Source organism: Styela clava, chromosome 2, assembly GCF_964204865.1.
Source record: "Styela clava chromosome 2, kaStyClav1.hap1.2, whole genome shotgun sequence".
Taxonomy (NCBI): Eukaryota; Metazoa; Chordata; class Ascidiacea; order Stolidobranchia; family Styelidae; genus Styela; species Styela clava.
In genome coordinates, this window is record NC_135251.1 from 23,031,059 (window position 1) to 23,053,185 (window position 22,127).

Consider the following 22,127-nt stretch of genomic DNA (forward strand, 5'->3'; position numbering starts at 1 on the left):
AATTGTTTACATTTTATTAATAAAGAAGAAAAGATATCAATCATGACAAATGCGTTTTTTTTTGTCAACTATGTATATAATATTATATTACAACATTGTTTATAATCTATATAGTTAATGCCGAAAATTTATAATTATGTAAAACGTACTTATTACGCGTTCACCTTTAACCGATTTTGTCGATCGTTGTTGTGATGTTTAAAATAGAATAATACCGTGTGGAGAATATATGTGTAACTTAATAAATCTATAATCCATTTTTTATTGGTGTTTATAACATTTTTGAATTATGTCAGTTAATATTGATTGAAAAGCATAATTTAAAGTTCAAGACTACGGAGATTGATTTAATTGCTTCTGGCAATAGATAAAGTGCAAATGTTTCTCAAATAGAAGTAACAGCGTATTAGCTTGGTTGATAGCAATGTAAGTTTTGCATTGAAATAAACTTTTGCTTCAGTTGTTTTTTAATCGTGAAGTATTGCGTTAGACCAGCTATATGTTTTCGCAAAATCGAAATTTTACCCTCAAGGCTTTATCAATTTATTACGCAAAAAACGACCACTTTGCTCGATAGCATTAGGCAACTTATGCCGACCCAAAATATTGTAGATACAATTACAATACATACATTAATATAAATACAGTGTAATGAATCTGTATTGGGATTTTTAATGAGGAGGATCCATTCATCAATATCCGTATAATATAGATATCTTCACATCTTCGACACACTAAAATTATAAGTGATTATTATTGATAAAATATCTTGTAATTTGTGTTGAAAAACCGTTTTCTAGAGAAGAATTTTGTATAAATATTTCAGCTTGAATTTGACACACTTTGCAATGATATAATATACAGAGTATAGACGATTTCAATCGAACGCTCAAAAATCTTCTATTCAACTACGATATTAATATTGATTACATAAATGTCATGGCAAAAATCGGTTAAAAATTGAGAAACTTGTGTTCAAATTCTGCTTTTTCATGTAATGAAAAACAAGACAGCTCATGTCGATCACCGATCCACAAAGCCATCATCGGTTGATGTGAAAATTTATTAGAGTTCCCCTTTTGATAGTCCGGTTCTAGTGTTTAAGACTCATACATTCCAACAAATTTTAATTAATACCTTTCGTTTGAAATACCAACAGTCTTTAAAATGAACTGCATATTAAACATTTAAAGAATAGCGAAAGCCCCGAATTATATTTAATTTATGTTATGTACCATTTTCCGATGTGTACCTCGAGCTTTCATTCTTGAATGGACACCAAAACGCAAATAAAAGATCTTCATTCAACAACTGCAGTATGGTTAAAATTACCTGCTTGACATTTGTTTTATGTGTGTGCAAATTAGTGTTCAGTAATTATAGCATACCTTAATCACAACAAAAAAGTATTTTCCCAATATCCACTCGAGAATGACATAGTTGAGAAACAATAATTAATTGGAAAGTTATCAAACAGTTCGACGCGAATTTAGATCGGTTTTTATAAATTTATTCCAAAGTGTGTATTAAAAAAATGTTCTTTTAGACCAGTCCCCTACCAGTACTATTAATATTTGTCTCATTCGTTTTTTTTTTGTGAATGGGAGACAGCTATACCTCATGTTTGTATTAGAAAATAGGCCAGTAAATATATCTGAGTTTAAACACGAATTTGAGCATGTTGATGACACCATCTCGTATTTCAGGAAACATTCTATTTGTTATTTAATAATCAGTTTCTAGTTTTCAAATTAGAAGGAGACTTCAGTGTATTTCCTCTAATTTTGTAATTTACGTATCTTATTGCATATTGTTTAAAGGATCAAAGTGTGAAATACTAAGTAGAACATGATGAAAAAATGGCATGAATCTAGCATACTGGCTCATACTAATTTTTATAAATAGCGAAATATTATATAACTAAGTGGATTCTTTCCGAGACGGGTTTATCAATGTAATATATTTTCAGATTCATAATAATTTCACCAGCAAGTTGAGCAGCTGAACGAGTTTTATATTTTAAATACATATAAGGAATTCCTATGAGCATGTGGTGGGCGATTAGTGAGTGATTAATCAAGCATGGATTTTAGCTAACGGTTCAATAGTTGTCGTCAACAACAAATCAACCGAAGCGCGTGCTGCCATGCATAATTTTCACATTGTTTGTGTCCACCGTGTACGAGATATAGAAGATCTTATAGACGAGTTCTTGTCCGCGATATACTATGCAATTTGAATTATAATATTTGACCGAGATGAACAGAATTTGAGCCTCGCATTGTGGCGTTCATCATTTAGGAATTGTACACAATAAACACTTCAAGCGCACCAGCATACATAGATTTATAGCACAGGTGTAGGCGTAATAAGCCCTTCATAAATTTCAGTCCCAGACTTTAGCTGCATTTTATTTTCTATGACTATTTTATTGTTCACTTAAAGGAGGTGCTGCTATTTTACGACATAACTGCAAGGAAAAAACGATTGCAGTTAGATTCGTTATTACAGGTGTTAGCAATTTTGATGTTTTTACAGAACCACCAATATATCGAACAGTATGTCGAATTCATAGAGTTTTAATATGTAATTTAATTAGCTTGTGATATTTATAGAAAGAATTTTGCTATGATTTCTAACTAGCGGAGAAATATTTGACATTCTTTGTGTCTGAAAAACATTAATTGTGTCAGTTTTGTGAATATATTATCTATTGTTGACAAGAAACAATTTTTAAGGGGAAAATATATCAAAAAAAATCCTTATATATATATAAAATAGTTTGTAAATAAAATAATTTGTGAAATACCATACAAATCAATTTCAATACGTCAGAAACTATTAAGTTATTTAATAGTGTATATAGTATTGAAAGCAACAACTATTTAATATTTATAAGTATATCTCAGTTGCAGGAAATTTTCTACCCTGTTGAATAGATACAATGTGACCACACTAAAGTGTAGAGTAGACTATTCACAGCCAAACTTCGTTCTAGGTAAATTTAACTGATTTTTGTAGGTTAGAGAAATTCATACATTATTTAGATTTAAATTTATCTGTAGGTTTTTTTTGATGATGTCATGTGCGCCATCGTACCATCGCTTTGTCCTGTGCCCAACATACCTATTCTCAAAGTTAATTACACAGCATTCCAATTTTATTTGCATACTAATTTAGATAAATGTACCGTCAATGATACGGCTATGGCGGTTTCTCAGAAGTATTCTCAAATAATACATTGCAAGTGATAATTGAAATCCATCGAGATACAATAACTTGTTGTTGTGTTTCCCGAATTTAATAGCGAAAACAAACAACAATGCCATCTATCTATTAATTGAACTTGGTCTCACAGTTCAGTCTGGTAAAATTATAATTAACGCTGAGAGACGATGTAGGAATTTTTTAATATTGGTATTTCTATTTGGCAATACTTAAAGCAATATGTTTGAACTCATTTTGAAATTAATTAAAGTATGTAAAGTGTTTACATTGTTAATAACAGTGTTAATATTTTGGCGAAAATTTCTGGAATAGCAAGCTTTGATTTATTCGTAGATACATTGTAAACGAAGGAACAACATAGGGTTTCTTTGAGCAAGTTTTTCAGAAGAGCCGTTTTAATTTCAGGAGCTATTGAAATGTTTATTGATGTCAAGCTTTCAATTCAACATAAAAATAGAGTCATGGTATTTTCCCTTTCTGTGGGCATAAAATTTCCTAACCGACGTTTTTTAAATGCAATGTTGTAAAATCAAAGCTTCTATTGCTATCAATTGATAGCTAAACGAGAAATCAGATTTGTTGACGTTTATACAATGTCTGTAGGTTTATACTGCTTGTGGTATAATCTTTGTAAAATCAACGAGGAAGATATTCATGAACGCTCTGGGCATTTTAATGCGGTGTTTCCAAACCTTGTCAAAATAGGATATACAAATAGGCAATGAGCTAATTACACCTAAAAAATGTGATGGACAAAATATGTCGGTGTTTCGTGCGCCACTCAATTTGTTACTTATAAAATCACCACAGTTTTTTGTATTATGACATAGAAAAACCAGAAAGTACCCGTCATTTTATCGTTGAATACCCGTAAATATAATTTGAAAACTCAACAAACTTTTTTTACGATTGACGGAAAGTATTTGTTCGTTTTCGTTTAAATATCCTCCAAAATATGATTATTTTGCTTTGTAAAATTAAAAATATTTTATGGTAAATTTTAATTTTTCAGCAAGACATATTTCTTCCAATTACATTAGATATCATTATTTGATAAAAATGAAGAAATTGCAGCCAAATCCAATGTTTCGGGCAAATATATTTTCTTTATTTTCATACTGGTGAGTAACGCTTTTTGTTCAATAATTTTCTAATAAATTACGGTAACCTATAATATTTGTATCGGGTGCATAAGAATAGGTTGCAACTATTCATTATGTGTAATTAATCATAACCTGATTGATACCAGTAATCTGTTTTTATTGTTTTGTATTCGATTATTTTCAATATATCACTCTGATATTACCGAAAATGTCTTTGAATGCAATTAATCTGAAATCTTATTAAAGAGTTCGAATACCAACTATCAAATTATATGTTATAAATCAGTGGTTCTCGAACTTTTTGAAAAATTAAGCACAACGGTCTCTTTTCAATTTTTCTGATGACTCGCGGCCCACTAAAGAAATGAAAGCAAATAGCAACGCGATATATCAAGCATTCACCTATTGAATGACATTAAAGCAGTTCAGTGGGATGGGTGCGTCTGCATGGCTCCCACTAGTTCTTTTACCTTGGGTTATGTTTTGGATAATGCAACTCTCATATCGTGTCTCACGTCCATTCTGTTTCAACATTTTGTTTTAATAGCGAGTATAACGTAGAAAAAGCTGCCTCACACATTTTTAAATTACCCGAGAAAATTTACAATCAGATGCACACCCCTCTCATAAACAATACGCTCTGATTTACGGTACTTGCCACGTTCACCAACGTTTGGTATATAATGATGTCCTCGATAGAGCGTGTTATGCTTTGGAGAAACACTTTAAAAACATGACATCAAAATTTTACTTCAAATCAAAGTGCTTCTGTGCCGAGTCGCTCGCGGTCCGCCTTAATTCGCTTCGCGGGCGAATGTTATAAATAGTGAAAATTATTCGAATATCAAAGACCTGAGCCCGGGTGGGTGAAAAATATTCGACTCCATTTGCCGACTTCGATCACGATCCCCACTCTCAATCACTCTTCGATCACGATCCCCACCCCAATTTTTTAACGCTGACCCCCGCTCTGGAAAAATAAATTCTGATGATAAAACCTTCGGCATGTGGAAGCCTATTTTAATAAATTGGTTAATAAGGTCGCATGCAGAATCTGGGGAATTCAGAATTTCGATTTTGACTCTCGAACTGGACTTCCGACGCTTATTCTACCGAAAGCATGCAAATTCCTGTTGGGCCCAAACCACTGCCAAATATATTTTATTCAAGTAGCCGAATGTGAAGACTTGAAATCGACATTATACAGCAGTGCCAAATGCCACATTTTCATATTTAAATCTCTCGCACTACGACTAAAGGTAAATAAACCAATCGCAGATTCACCCAGGTATTATTATTCAAAGGACTTCGTAGTTTTAATTTGATTGACATTATTCAGAAAATTTGACTTATCTTATGAACATTATCAATATAGTTGATATAATTGTTATCAAAGTCATCTACATTTCATAATTAATTAATAATTAGTTACCTAATTAATCGATTACCTAATTAATACTACGAAACCTATTTTCATTCATCAATCAGGTGGTTGAATGACTTTTTTGCTGAAGGATCAAAACGTTCGTTACAAGAATACGATATGTTGGAACTTGATACTTCCAATACATCAGCAGCAATTACCAGTGATTTAGAAAAGTGAGAAAATAAACGATATCATATTTTGAAGTATGCGCACCAAGATGGCGCACAACCTGAACTCAGGTTGTGTACCAGGTTAGGGTTCAGGGTATGCGACATTTTGGTGCGCATATTTCAGGAGCACTCATATTTTTATATGCTTGATGGTTATATATACACAGGAAACGATCCCAAAGCCCATGCCGCGCGACACCGAGTAGGGCCACCATTATTTGTATGTACTCCATGTGATGTTTAATGGTGACAATGATTTTTTCTTGCCTGTGGCGAATGTTAAACAATTTTCAAAACGTATTTTAAACTTCTGACACAACTGCAAACGTACAAGCATTGAACAGAACAAGCATCCTCGTCACTTGAAATTGAATTTGCTAATTTGATGATGTGAATAGATTTGCATATTTGCAATCATTTATCTTAAACCTACTATACAAAGTAGTCACGCAAGTAAAACATTTAAGTTCTTGTCATATCTGAACCGCCAAATATTCGAGTTTTCTATCAATTCTAAAAATCATTGAGCAGAAGAAAATAAATCTTCAAGTTTGAGTAATTACTTCAACGCTTTAGAAAAAGCTAAAACATTATCATGAACTTGCGAATAGAAGCGAGAAAGGGCGAATTTTAGAGTAGATGCACGAAGCACTGAGACCATTTCGAATGACTCTTTTGAAGAATCCAAAAGATACAATTTTAGAAAGTGATCTGAATGTAATAGCAATTAGAATCAACTTTTTCTTTAAAAAATGATACATCAATCACTAATTTTGTTTAGAAATTGGAAGAAAGAAGTCGAGCGTTCTATCAAATCCAAAACAAACAATCCGAGCTTAATTCGTGCAGTAGTCATGACTTATAAAGGAAGACATGCGATTTGTGGTGTATTGGCTCTTTTAGAAGTAAGTGAAGTAAAAATTTTGTAATTAATATTGTAAATACCAGGATGCAGTTAGTTTCTTATTTTTACTATTGAAAATTATTTCGTTGTATACCAACAGTACAAGGAGGAAAATATTCAGAAGTATATTTAAATAAGTTTTTTTTAAATAATATTTTTTTAACATATAAGCAGCTTTTGATTCCAATTCGTGTTGTTTTATTCTCATTCTAAAAACGTATGAAGGTAATAATTTAAAAATAGTCGATTGTACTTCGTATTTTTCAATCCACCATTTAGATTAGAATATGAAATTTAAAAATATCATCGTGCCAATATCTCCGAAATGACATGCAAAAAGGTAAATTTGCCGTCGTCTTTTCCCTAAACATTCGCGGAACGATATATCAATCAGAAAATTTCAACATCACTTCCCTAATATTCTTCAGGAATGTCTTCGAACAGCAGTACCAGTTCTGATTGCATATCTGATTAAATATTTCGAGAATCAGACTGATACTCCGGTTTGGCATGCATATGCTTATGCAGCTGGAATCAGTGTCATAACAATATCATTGGCTGTTTTACATCATCAAAGTTTTTATTTATCGCAAAGGATTGGGTGGCATATGAGAGCATCAACATGTGCATTGATGTACAAAAAGGTAGTGCAATCGACATCATTTTTATCTGCAAATGCATTTTCAAGGGTGTGAATTTTTCATGTGTTACCAACTTCCAATATCAAGTGACTATAAATTCTATTCGAAGAATAACTAAATAAATGAAATAATCCACATCCTCCATACCTTAAATTATTTTCTTTTATTTTCCAATAAATATTTGGTAAATGTTATTTCATTTCGAGAATTTCTGTACCCTCTTTCGATCCATATTAAATATTAAAATTTGTTTGACAGACACTTCGATTAAGTCAGAAATCATTGAATCACACAACAACAGGACAAATTGTTAACCTTGGGGCAACCGATGTTCTTAGATTCGATTGGGTGAGCAAGCATGTGAAGCAAGCATTTTTCGAATCAGTATCTTTTCATATTTCTCTGACCATTCTATCATTTGCTACTCAAGCTAAATCTTCAGGGTAACGATTTAAATTTTTACTAATTTTTACAATGGAAAACCGACATGGTATCGAACAATTTTTGAAATTAGAAAAGTTAAATTAAAACAGTAAGACAACGGAAATGAGAAAAATATACACCCTGGAAAATAGATACTCAGAAAAATCTTTAAATACTGACAATTGGTATATAGCAAAAGCACCATTTGATACTCCAAGCGATTGAAAACAAAATATTTTATTACATGTTAAAGTTACCGGTGTTCCTGCATTATTTATGGATCGGCCCCTTGCAATGTTTAGTAGTTGGAGTAATACTCTGGCAAGAGTTTGGAATTGCAATACTAGCTGGAATGGGAGTTCTAGTGTTGATCATGATTTTGCAAACTTTTAATGGCAAAGCGTTTGGAAAACTGAGGTGACTTATTGAAATATGTATTGTTTTCTATTATTGTTATTCTTGCTGCAATATTATGGAATGCAAGATTACAAATATTGAGGATTCAAAATCAGCCCATTGTTCTAACATTATTAAAATTAGTAGCTTCTTTACATATCAGTGACTTCTTGTATAGACCCCTGTTCAGAGCACAGGCGCAAAAACGTCAAGTAAAAAATGTATAGCGTATAAAAATAATTATATCAATAACAAATATTTTGCAAAAATTTCAGCCTTCGTTTTTATATTTTGTAATAAATAATTTACCATGAATTTCATAACGTTTGTGATCAACAAACTTTGTTTTGCGAAGGCGTGTAATTCCCGTAAATATTCATAAAAAAAAAATAACGACAAAATATTGAAGTTACGACCTGAATTACAGAAGCATGACAGCTGTTCTTACCGATGAGAGAATCCGACTGATGAACGAAGTAGTCACTGGAATGAGAATAATAAAAATGTATGCGTGGGAGAAACCGTTTGCCAAACTTGTATCAGATGTCAGAAGGTAATCTTGATCTGACGTTATACCAATGCTTTATATGATTACTTATCGATCTTAAGATCGGTAAGTATATTGATAGGTATTTGTCTGTATGTCTGTCTGTCTGTGTGTGTGTCTGTTAGATGAACGCGATATCTCGCGAATGCGAGGTTGAATCTGCTCCAAATTTTGCATGTGCATTCATCTTATCTCGGACCAGGAACCTTATGATTTTGTGCGAATTATGTCGTATAATTAACGAGTTATCAATCAATTATTGATATAGTGATCTAGATTTTTGTAAAGCGAGAGAATTTTGAGACCCGTCGAGTGTGTGTGTGCGATGCGCAGTGCGCAAGTTACAAGAGCGGATGAATCGAAACTGCAGTTTCTGTTTTGGGGATCCCCTAACTATCGATCGATAAGTCTTTGGTTTCCAACCGATATTCTCGTTTGTTTCTTGTCGATTTTTAAACATATAATATACGGCTTGGCCGTTAGACATGTGATCATATAAGCTCGGTTGATAAATCTACTTGATTTAAATCATATAGAGGGAGACTGTGTGCGAAAACAAGGCTGAATCTCGGTCACATTCTTGCAACAAATAGTTTGTCATGGCGTTTTCACTACCCTGTATATATATGTATGTATAACCTTTAACCGTTTAGTTACTGTTACATTTTGTGCAGACTGGCAACAGAACAATGGACCTTTGTTAGGATCTTCATAAATCCGCCTTCTCATTGCATATCAGAATTCAAATATATTGTATCTTATCTTATATTTTACCCTTTTATAGAGTTTGATTTTTACCCTCCATTTTGTTATCACTACTAAAGTTTATTATCTTGACGTTTTTTCATACAGAAAAGAAGTTAAACGAATCCTCATGGCATCTTCAATAAAAGCTTTCAATTTCTGTTTCTTTGTATGTCAGGACAAAATACTGACTTTTGTTACGTTAATAGTATATGTCGCTTTAGGAGGTACAGTTACAGCGTCTAAGGTATGCGAAAATTACATATTTTAGTAATAAATAGTGATAACTGATAATGACGTATTACATAAGTTTTACATACAGGATCTATACGTATATATGAGTCGTCAAAAACATATTGCGGGAACGTAGCTACCAACTTATAAAAATCTTTCCCAATAAACATGGTAGTTCGTTTTCGGATTGTAGCAAAATTCTGTAGTTTATCTATGAATAAAGATTTCTTTTAATTTAAGTATTACAATTTAATATCACAATATAACACTAAAAATTTAAAAATTGGTGAACAGTATCAAAATATCTATCAATATAAGTACAAAATAATATGTCAAATTAAACAGCAAGACCAATAATATGAGATCACTAATTATGGTGATTTTACTGATATTACGTTTTCCAAATTTGTCTGTCTTATCGCAGAAACTTTTTTTTGTTATAGAGTTTTCTATTATTGTCGATCAGTACTGCACTGAGACTTCCAGTTGGCTTCTTTTATCCCCGTGCTATGACATATTTGTCAGAGTCACTTGTTGCAATTTCAAGAATCGAGGTATAAATAAATCATGAAACAACTGAAATAAAAAACACATCATAATCAACATACATAAGCTTGATGCATTAACTTTTTTTAAGCAGCTTATTGATATTTAACACATTACCGCATGCATGGCAATGAGATTCGTATAATTGCTTTCGATAACTGTGTCCGGACAATGACTGAAATACTATCTGAAATAAGTCATTTAACAAGAAAACCTGGATTTAAACATTTATTATCGAATCACCTCTGATCATGGTAATATTCTGTCTGATGCTTAATGTTTGATCATTGATTACGATATATCTATAATAAACTCATTAAAATCTAGGCGTTTTTTCTGATGAGCATCCTTCGAGTTGTGAGCTTAGTTACCGGCTCATTTCTACCATTAGCAATTGAATTTTTATCGTCGTCGATCGTTTCATTTGGTAGGATACAGGTAGGATTTAAGTGTATTGGTAATTACCGAAATATAAAAATACCATCAAATGACGTGGTCTGACACAAAAACAACTTGAGCTCCAGGTTCTGTGCTTTCATCACAAATTTAAACAAAAAGAAAAGTCGAGTTAAGGATGAATGAAAATATCTGGACTATTGCTATCAACTCATTTTGAGCAGACCATGTCATTTTTGCTTTTTTATAGTAACTACCAACAATCGGAGATTGGTGGTAGTTTTTGGTGAATATCGAGTGTGTACTGATTGCACATTTATAAAATTTAAGTCAAACCAGCGGCTACAGTATTAAGTTTCCTGATTATCATTAAGAATTTTCTAATATCTTCGGTGATTTATGCACTTTTGTTTCTAATTTAGATATTTAGCTTATTGGGACTTTCTATTGTTTTGAGAGAAATGTGTTTTTTCAATGGGCGAGCAGCTGAATGCTTGTGGTCGGTTGACGTATCCATGAGACGAATTCGGGTATACAAAATCGTTCTGAACCATCACAAATACCGGTACTATCACATCACACAACGTTTCCTATCACGTAGGCCTACATGGGCAGTTTACTGGTTGATACTCACAATTTATACCCGGGTGTCTTCGTGTCATTACAGTATAAAAAACTTAAAAAGAATATGAACACCAGTGTAAAAGAAAGATCAGACATATGCACGAACATTTCGCATGATTGGAAAACGTGAAGCAAATCAAATGCACGTTTGGGAAATGCATGTTGCATGTATAGAATTAATCTTTTGATAGCATGCATAAAACTTTTTCGGTGGTGTAATTATTGTAATATTTATGCATTATTTATTTATTTATTTATATTATTTATTAGACTGACCAACGATTTGTCGATTAATAATCTCAAGCTACGAGACTATTATCTGGCTGGATTTGTTTATACATTATATTTGTGATATATAGTTTTGTAATCAGTTTATCGAAATTTATTTATCCAAAAAGTTCAAAATGTAGATACACTGTTCAAAAAAGTTCCATTTTGATAGAATCAGTCTTGTGAGTTAGCATTGCAAAACACATTAGAGCATTTTGTCCTCGTTTCGTGGAAAATTGGTAAACTTTTTTATTTAACATTAGAAATATTTGCTGATGGAAGAATTTTCAGAAATACGAACTAATCTGCAACCAAAGGCAAATATAGATGCGTTTGTTGAACTAAAAAATTTCAGCGGTAAATGGGATTTAGTAAGTAAATCAAAAATTATTTGTAAGCCAAATATAGAATGTTTTCGTTGAAAACGATTCATCATAAAATAGATTCAAACATACTTGTTTTGGACTTGATTGAAAATCTCAAATTGAGTCCAATTTCAATAGAGAAAAGTCCCTAGATAGGCTATATAACACCCAAAGTATGTAATACTGATATTTGTTTGAAATATTAATTCTAGAAATACGCATCGAGATATCAGACAAATAAATCGCCGTTGTGGCTCTCTTATACTTAAGTTCACATAATGTACATTTTACTCAGGATGATGATTCTAAAGAAAGAGCTGATATCACTTTGAAATGTATAAACGTCCGATTGGAAGCAGGAAAACTGTTAGCGGTTATTGGACCAGTAGGCGCAGGAAAGGTAATAAACGTTCCCTGTTATAATATGACTACTTATTTGCTAGAATATAGATTTGAAGATTGAAGAGCTAAACTACACCAGGTAAACCAAATTTCATTGAAATCTAAAATATAAATATTGTTTCCCCCTATTATATAAGCGTTCGTGTGCTGTGTACTGTGGAGAAAATAACTATTTCAATAAAATATTGAAAGTTTCAAACTAAAATTTATCTTAATATGTCTTTATTTTAGTCTTCCCTCTTGAGTGCAGTGTTGGGCGAATTGCCGGCCTTAAAAGGAAAAGCTATAGTTCACGGAAAGGTTGTTTACTCCAATCAAGTTCCTTGGGTTTTTTCCGGTACTCTACGAGAAAATATTTTGTTCGGTGAAGAATACGAAAAAGAACGATATGACGATGTAATCAGCGCGTGCTGTTTAACAAAGGTGAAAGGATAAGGGTTGAACAAGTGTTTCTTCGAATAAAATATATATGGATGCGTAAATGTTCTATTCTCCATGAACATTGCTATCAAAAATGTTTTCCTAATTGGTAACTTGATATACATATACATCCAAAATATGGTACAACCAATCATATATACAACCAATGTCATATCTATATACAGGCAGCTTAATCAATATATACGTATACAGCCATTCATACGGTCAGTTGATTTTAATTCACACATGGGAATGTGAAAGCATTGTTAATACCTTTTAAAAATGGCCAAGCAATAAACTTATCAGCAACATTCAAACAAAAATGATTTCAGGATTTGACCCTTCTTAGCGACGGAGACTTGACACTGATTGGAGAAAGGGGTGTCACATTAAGCGGTGGTCAAAAGGCAAGGGTCAGCTTGGCACGAGCAACATACAAGAGAAATGCAGATATATGCTTATTGGACGACCCACTAAGTGCAGTAGATACAACAGTAGCAAGTCACATATTCAAACATTGTATTTGTGGACTCATGAAACATAAGGTAATTGATTGAAAAATAAAAATTAGTTGTCGGTGATTGTTTTCTTTTCAGTAGGATAAATTTAGCCCAAGTCAAAGTTGCTTCTCATTTTTTATCAAGCAACAATCGAAGGGAAAAAGGCAATTTTGATGGCAATATTATATATTGTTCATTGAATTGCTATATATTATATTCTTATCATATACTTTGGCAACAACCCAAAGTTATGAAACTTCAATGATTTTGAAGATATCCGTTTCTCATTTTCCCCCATAGCATCCTGCATTCTTACAACACTCATCTCACATATATATATATTCAAATATTTGGTTAATTTTAGAAAAAAAAGTGGTATAAATGCTTTACTGATAACATTTTCGCAACCCTGTAACTTGCACAATATAAACTGTTGACTATCTTTAATAAAACTGAATCGATAACGATATTTTGGACAGGCCCGAATACTCGTGACCCATCAATTACAGCTACTGAAGACCGTGGATGAAATTCTGATTTTCAAGGAGGTTACCTACTACGTTTTATAATCTTGTTTTTTTTTTTAATTACCGAATTTTTAAATAAAGAAAATTATTAGATGCCTATACATCAATAATAATGTAGAATATAGTATGTTTGCTGGCGCAGTGATCCAATTTTGCTGCCATGTAGCTCACAGCTTTAATTTAAAACAAATTGTGGCATAGCGGTATATATAATCTTCAATTTCTATAATTTTCAATTTCTACTAATTATCCGTATATATTACCTAAAATTTGACATTTTATATTTCAATAGTTTGAATAAATTTTTCCATTTAATTGTGCTGCCATAGTTATTATTATTTTTTCATTCCGACCTCAGGGAACGGTATCTGATCGTGGCACATATGATGAGCTTCAAGCTAAGGGGGTTGACTTTGCTGCTCTTCTAAAGAAAAAAGAGAAGGGCGTTGCCGCTGAAGGTATGCGATGCGCTGTCTAGAAAATATAAATTGTTACATTACAATCACTAATTCAGCAAAAATTACTGAGAAGAAAATCAGTCTACTCTGAGACATTCTGAAAGTTCAGTAAAAAATCACACACTATCATTTTCCAGAATCTATACCTTTGACACCTAAAATCAGACGTAGAGCCTCAATCAGTGGATCTCCCTTACTCTCAAGAAGAAATTCACTCAACACATCGCATATATCTATCATGTCAAGACTTTCGTTAACCGAAATTGAGCAAGAGGTAAATTATCTTGGGTAATCCCAAACGACTGTTCTCAATATAATAAATTTGCCAATTTATTTTAACGGTAACTGAAATTCGTGTATAAATCGAAATATCATACACAAAGTAATATATTAACATGATAGATAAGATTTTATGATTTGTATATCAACAAGAGGGCAATGCTCGAATATATGGACACGTATGCCGAAACGAAATTTTTTACCCACAGTAAAAAGTCTTCCTTAACATAAACCACACGGCCTCACAAAAATAATTGAAATAAATAAAGCAATTAAGTCAGTAGTTTGAGAAAAAAGCATTTTTTCTCAACTACAACAAGAATATTGATAAGAATACTAACAACAACAATAAAAGCAATTTAACAAAACGATTCGCGATCAATTGATTTGAATGAACTTAATATTTATTGCGGAACATAATGTAAAGGCTAATTAACTAATGAAAAGCCCGTCGACGTTTCATATATACCAATATACAGGAAAAAAGTATGGGAGAGTTGTTACCGGAAGAAACACGAGAGCAAGGAAGCATTGAAGGAAAAGTTTATCTTGAATATTTCAAAGTTGCTGCAAACATATTTTCCCTTGCTTTGTTTTTCATTTTTATCATAGCAAGTCACATTATCTACGTTATGAACGACTGGTGGCTATCAGAATGGTAAGTCTATATACCATGGATTACTGAGGATAACACTAAAACTTAATCACAGCCCAAACAACTCGACAAGGTTCTAAACTGCCTTGGCTTTTCACGAGGTTCACTGCCGAAATATGTAATGTTTGCAATTTGACGTGTTCAGGAAATATTGGCCATAAAAAATATTGAATTCAACATTTCTCACCTTTTAGTTATGTTGGATATTAATACATCATCACAGGGCCACATCATACGAAAACTACGTTGAATCTTTATCAATGATGTCGAATTCTTCACTAGATGAATCAATGCGTTATTCTGGATCAGGACAGTTTGAATCACCTACTAAAACTGCAAATTTGACTTCATTAACTCAACTCGATTCTACAGCAATTTTCGATTCAAGCTTCTACCTGAAAGTATATGCAAGTGAGTTTCCATTATTTTCCAAACAAAAATTGATAGCGTAAAATATTGCAATGTCTTTTTATCTTGTTTTCAGTATTATCGGCAATAATGGTGTTGGTTGTGTTGATTCATGCAAACATACATTTTTATATTTGCGTCACTTCTGGTATTCACATGCACAACAAGATGTTTCGAGCAATTTTAAGAGCTCCTATCAGATTTTTTGATACAAATCCATCAGGTAGGCGGTATATAAATACTTTTTTGACGCCGTAATTTTATTAATCAGTTATAACTTCTATGTATTAAAAATTACTACATCATATTGTTATGTATCTCTTTATTAAATTATCATAACTTAGCTATGTTTAGCATATTTTATACAAATTTGGAATGTAAAAATTCACGTTGTATACAGGAAGAATTTTAAACAGGTTTTCTAAAGACATGGGACAGATTGATGAACTTCTGCCTCTTACATTTATGGATTTTTTGTGGGTAAGAGCGAAAATCATATCTGAAAGTGTTAGGAAATTTAAGTAATTTAATTCAGTAATACTTTTATTTACTCTAGAGGTCTTAGTTGTTCTCTGTTTTTCCGTATTACTCATACTGATTTTGGTTTATTATTGTACTCACAGATATTTGGCGTTATCATCAGTGTATTGATTCTAACATCAGTTGTCAACTATTTTGTCATCATTGTAATTATCCCATTGGTCATTTATTTTCTATGGCTGAGAAACTATTACTTGCGTACTTCAAGAGATATAAAAAGACTAGAAGGAACTTGTAAGTATAATAAAATAGGATATGCAGTCAGTGATTATATTAGTAAGATGTCACCTATTAATATTATGGCACGGTATAGCGGCGTAACAATTTAAAACATTGGGATGACTTTAACAGTTTCGATATTTTGTAAACGGATATAATTTTTATCCAGGCAGGAGTCCTGTATTCAGCTTGTTATCATCAACTTTACAAGGTTTGCTCACTGTCCGGGCTTTTGGTGTTCAGAATCAATTTGAAGATAAATTTCACGAATGTCAAGATTTACATAGTGGTAATTTTCTTACAATATATACGAAGACAAGGTGCACGTGCCTATCTCTTTTGTGTCGCAATTGACTCCGCGCACTTAGATATATACTTAAACGAGACAATGTTAGTGCTCATTTGCGACTGGCTTAACTTGGTGTTGATCAAATACTATTCATTCCATTTCAGACAATCCTTACTTCAAATGAAATAAATGGCATTACCACAGACTGAACTCATTTTAACTTAAACTCTGTATATCACAATTTCCAATGAATTTCGAATTTATTCATTATTTCAGCATCCTGGTTTTTGTTTCTTGTTGGTTCAAGATGGTTTGGATTGCGACTCGATTTGATAACTGCTACGTTTGTATCCACTGTAGCATTTTTTTCTGTCATAAGTGCCTCATTACTGAATCTTAATCCTGGCGAAATTGGTCTGATTTTAACTTACACAGCTTCACTTGTAAGTCAGTTTCAATGGGGAGTTCGTCAAAGTGCAGAAGTAGAAAACTTGGTGAGTACAAATATCCCTGCACTTGATGATAAAATCATGATGACAATGCATATAAATTTGATAAAGTATCCTATTCAATTATATACTGTCTTTATCAGTGTGATACTGTGATGGTAAGTCGACGAGTCGAAAATTTTCTTTGTTAGAAGTGAGCTGCGTTCTCATTGAGACAGGCATATATAGGCTTATAGTAGATAACATTGGGAAACTATCATATATGAAGATTCGATTTTATTTAAGTAGAATATTTTGACAATCTTATTGTGTTATTTAATTTTGTTATTAAACATTATCTGCGCGACATAAAAAGTAAAGAATCATGACAGTGTCCACCGGCCTGTGTATATTTTGAGCTGATGCATTGTCTACATTTATTAATCTGGAAAATCCGACTGAACAAAAAAAAAACCTAAACTTATTTCTGATAATCTACTGATTTTTTCAACTGTCTTTATATCCTGTTATTAATTTTTTTAGTAAAATCGTTCCTAATTAATATTTTTAGATGACATCAGTAGAAAGAGTTCAGCAATATTATCGAATTCCTCCAGAAGCCGCGGATGAGAATCCAGATAATAAACCACCTAAAAGTTGGCCCCCTTATGGCGCTATTGATTTTAAAAGCGTATCATTTTCATATTATAAAGATGGACCAGATGTACTACAAAATATTGATTTAGAAATACGCGCCAAGGAAAAGGTGAGTTAGTATTATGTAATGCAAATCATATATTATAAACATATCAAAATAGCATTCTTTCTCAAAACAATATTATGAAGACGAACCAATTGAAAAATAATTGAATTTAAAACTTAATTGTACATTTTACAAGAACATCACCGCAGAACATATGCCACTATAATGGTATATCAGGAAATGGAATTGTTAATTATGTTACTAGGTCAATTGGTGCTTTCAAAAATGATTATCAAGAATTATATTATATTTCAATATATTGTGTTTAGATTGGAGTCGTCGGCCGAACTGGTGCCGGTAAAAGTTCTCTTATATCAGCACTTTTCAGACTGTCGGAACTAACAAGTGGTGAAATATTCATTGATGGAATTCCCATAACACCTTTGGGACTTCAGGATCTACGTAGTGTATTATCTATAATACCTCAGGTACTTCATATATCTTTTGAGTTCTTGTACTCTTGTAGAATGTATTTTATTCGCATATTTTTCCTCTAGGATCCAATTCTCTTTACTGGAACGATGCGACGAAATATTGATCCTTTTAACAAATATTCAGATGAAGATTTATGGAACGCTTTGGAGCAGGTTCAATTTTAAAAATTTATTTGAATTTATTTATTTTTTAAGCCCGAATTTAATAATTTTTTACTAGCAATCTCCATTTTTGAGAAGCAATCTACAGCTGTTACATTTGATGACTAAAATTCTCATTTTCTCGTGTAACAGGTTCAGTTAAAAGATTTGGTAAAATCATTGCCGATGAAACTGAACACAGAACTTGCTGAATCTGGATCTAATCTCAGTGTTGGACAAAGACAACTTGTTTGTCTCGCTCGAGCAGTTTTGAGAAAAAGTAAAATTCTTGTGATTGATGAAGCAACTGCAAATGTTGATATCAGGTATATTTTAAATATCCACGAAAATAACTATGCATTTGAGACCTGATACATTTAAACTTCAATGAAAACGGTAGAAAACGGAGCTGACTGATTTCCGACGCTATTGCTTTCTCAGTAAAATTACATTTTGCGCTTTTTGGTAATTCAATGAATAATTTTAATGTAAAACGCAGAAACGACTTGGATCTTACTAAAATAATACTGTGTTAATGTAAATTTACAATTCCACCTCTTTCATTTACTATTTTTCTTGGAAACTTCTTTATGAATCTCACAATGTTTTATTTTATTTGCTTACAGGACCGATCGTCTTATTCAAATGACAATACGACAAAAGTTCAAACAATGTACTGTTATAACTATTGCACACCGAATAAATACTATAATAGATTCAGATAAAATTTTGGTAAGTAGTTCTGAAATATAATAATCATTTGCTAAACACTGATTTAAATTGAAATTACGTCCTCAATCTAACCCACAACAAATCTAATAAACTCAACCATAAATGGCAGTAGATAATTAGGCACAAGGTGAATTAAATACCTTTGTAGATTTTAAATTTTGTTACGATCAGGTGCTGGATGAAGGACAAGTTAAGGAATATGACGAACCTCATACTCTTCTTGGGATGAAAGATGGGTATTTTGCTAGAATGGTTAAAAGTGCTGGTTTATCTGAGAGTCAAGTGCTTCAGATGTCGCCAAATAAGGTGATTGTTTCTTGTTTCTCTCCCACATTGCTTTTGCGGTTGCAGTATTTATCAGTCTTGATCAATTTTAATGATTACGTAGTCGGCTATACTTTCTGGAACGTAATAGATGTGTTGTACAGAATTTTTTTTTTTATAGGGGATGGGGGAGGGCACAAATAGCATATTTGTCAACATCTTCTGTATTGTAATGATGTTTTCAAGTTTAATATAAATTTAGAATGTGATGTTTCACACTATTTTCACAGATTTCCAACTGCAAACATCCAGACAAAAATTACAACATACCATCAGTTACAACACCAATCCCTGATGATGATATGACCATATGGTAGTTCTTTCAAAACTTGTACAATAAACATTTTTGCATTTTCAATCCGTGTATTGTTAACCAGAACTATAACCAGGGCGGCCATAACGTCTTTATTTCGAAGATCTGCCCTTATTTTATCGTGGTGATTATGGGTTTCTACAAGTGAAAGTGAACTTATGTCCACCTCACTTATGAGAATAAAGAACTGCCGCAGCAAATCTTTTCTAGTGCAAAGTATGGCATGAATACATTTTGTTTATTACACTTCGTTTTTTTTTTTGTCTTATCATTAGGTTTCTCTGATGTCCTTATTTTTGGGTTCATTTCAATGGCAGCTCTGTCTAAAACTAATGTCGCACTGCTTTTGTATGTTTTTAAATAAACGAATATGGAGTGATTTCTTTTTTGGAATTTTATTCAGTGAGGAACTCCGAGATCAACTGATGCCCAACGATTCCAAATTCCATAATAGTATTTAGAGACTCTTTTGGTATTTAATATGTAAAACCTCGAATATCTGGCAAAAATATCTTTTATGTTATTAATGGGATACACTACCATTCAAGATGTACTATAGGTGCTATTATCTGCGGGTCCACACTCCCGTGTTATTGAATACACGTTAACAGAGTGTAACTCCGATCTTGACTCCTTCAGAGGTCACAATGTATTGAATGCCGATGTAGTTATATCGTAAAGATGCACAATTGAATGGATCCCAAGAACAGATAACAAATTACACTTAAAACCTTAATGCAGTTAAGTGATGAAACCAAATTTCTAACTAGCAAAGAACGTTAAAGACAAGCAACACTGAGCGAAGGAAATAAATCAGGAAGGAAATGAATTAGAGCAACGACCTTGTTTCAGGCGAATAACATGCACTATTAACAATAAGTGGTGAAAATATTAAAATACACAGTAACTACCCCAATGTACTCGCTACAGAACTATCGAGAGCGGCATATATATATTTACACGATGGACTCTATGCTCTTGTCGTCGTTAGACAAAGATGTTGTCCTAAAAAAATTCAGTTATGTTGAACTCACTATAGGCCTGCTACTTATATGATTCTTTATGGCTTCATCAACTCCCAGTCTATCAGGTGATAGACTACATACCTCTACCCATGTCTTTGCTCTGCGTTAAACTCACACAAAATAACCGTCTTCCTATCTCAGCATCCGAAATAAATATTTTAAATTGCAAAGAGGCATTATGAACTCCTCATAATGAATCTAAAGTTATAACACCTTTTTGAATTTGGTGCTTAAGTTCGCCATCATATTTCATTATACAATTTTGCTCAAAACAAAGTTTCCAGCCCCATAGTGAAAAAATAATTGAGAGAAATATTTTAGCAAAGACGTTTTGTTGACAACCCAGTATGAATGAGAACAAACGCCCATGACTAGAATAGGTCAACGACTAATATTTTTGACGATCTTGCTACCCAAAATTGAATAAGAGGGATTTTTTTATTCGTATTAATGCAAATTGATCTGTTAAAATGATATAATTAGATTAACAAGCCGGTGGGCGCCCAATTTGTAAAGCTTCCTCAGTTCATGGACTATCGAGACAAAAGACGACTTGTTCGAAAGAGTATTTTCTTCCGCGGAGGGTAGCATTCTCGGATTTTCAATAGTCGACTTGGTTGACAAATAAATAACGTAAAATTATAAATGAAAAAAATAGAAAATTTTCAACGATCGGCATGTTTTTTCGCTGTTGCCACGGAAACAAAATAGCACTTTGGACTTTAGGTGAAACGCACATCACTAGTGTGACAGCATAACCCACGTGAGAAATTTCAGGTAAACAAACATATAGAACAACTTAGAATAAGGGTCTCCTATAGAGCGGAGATCAAGTATAATCACACTACTATGCTATACTACAAAGTAGTTAACATAAAATTCATTCTTGAATACTCGTTAGTTTGACATTCGTATAGTTATGATGGGGTATTATTAAAATAACAATTGTATTTTAGTTTTAAGTTATTGAAGTCTCTTTGGTTCTATTGACTAGTCTAGTGAATTTATGAGGAAATTGTGAGTCTAAACCTAAAGTCACGAAGAATTGTAATTTGGTTGTAAATTTCACACTAAATTTGTGCAAAGAAATATTATTAATAAAATATTGCATGCAGAGGACTTGGAATTGAAAAACGTGTAATAATAATGAAAAAATAATTTTTGTCGAATTGTTCTGAAGTCAAATTTCCTAGAATTTTGGCAGAAAATGCCTGGTAACAATGTCAAATACAAGAAAATTGCTCGACATTTAT

General features: G+C 32.4%; 1 protein-coding gene across 6 annotated transcripts; it reads left to right on the forward strand.

Moving 5' to 3' along the window:
• Nucleotides 1–2,889: 2,889 nt before the first annotated feature.
• Nucleotides 2,890–20,232, forward strand: LOC120336964 (ATP-binding cassette sub-family C member 4-like). 6 transcript variants are annotated; one of them, XM_039404772.2, is made up of 32 exons: nt 2,890–2,998; nt 4,241–4,349; nt 5,820–5,930; nt 6,709–6,832; nt 7,260–7,475; nt 7,731–7,820; nt 8,149–8,312; nt 8,719–8,844; nt 9,691–9,829; nt 10,260–10,370; nt 10,690–10,800; nt 11,916–12,023; nt 12,313–12,417; nt 12,651–12,842; nt 13,172–13,384; nt 13,819–13,887; nt 14,225–14,324; nt 14,462–14,598; nt 15,083–15,261; nt 15,482–15,669; nt 15,743–15,889; nt 16,067–16,146; nt 16,290–16,440; nt 16,595–16,714; nt 16,991–17,208; nt 17,714–17,908; nt 18,175–18,333; nt 18,403–18,492; nt 18,634–18,806; nt 19,107–19,212; nt 19,384–19,518; nt 19,767–20,232. In XM_039404772.2, exons 2-32 carry the CDS (start codon nt 4,288–4,290, stop codon nt 19,851–19,853), a joined length of 4,206 nt encoding a protein of 1,401 aa, XP_039260706.2. In that variant the 5' UTR covers nt 2,890–2,998; nt 4,241–4,287; the 3' UTR covers nt 19,854–20,232. The 6 variants fall into 6 exon arrangements, with proteins under 6 accessions (XP_039260706.2, XP_039260708.2, XP_039260710.2 ...); XM_039404774.2 differs by lacking the exon at nt 11,916–12,023; XM_039404776.2 differs by lacking the exon at nt 10,690–10,800.
• Nucleotides 20,233–22,127: the final 1,895 nt, after the last annotated feature.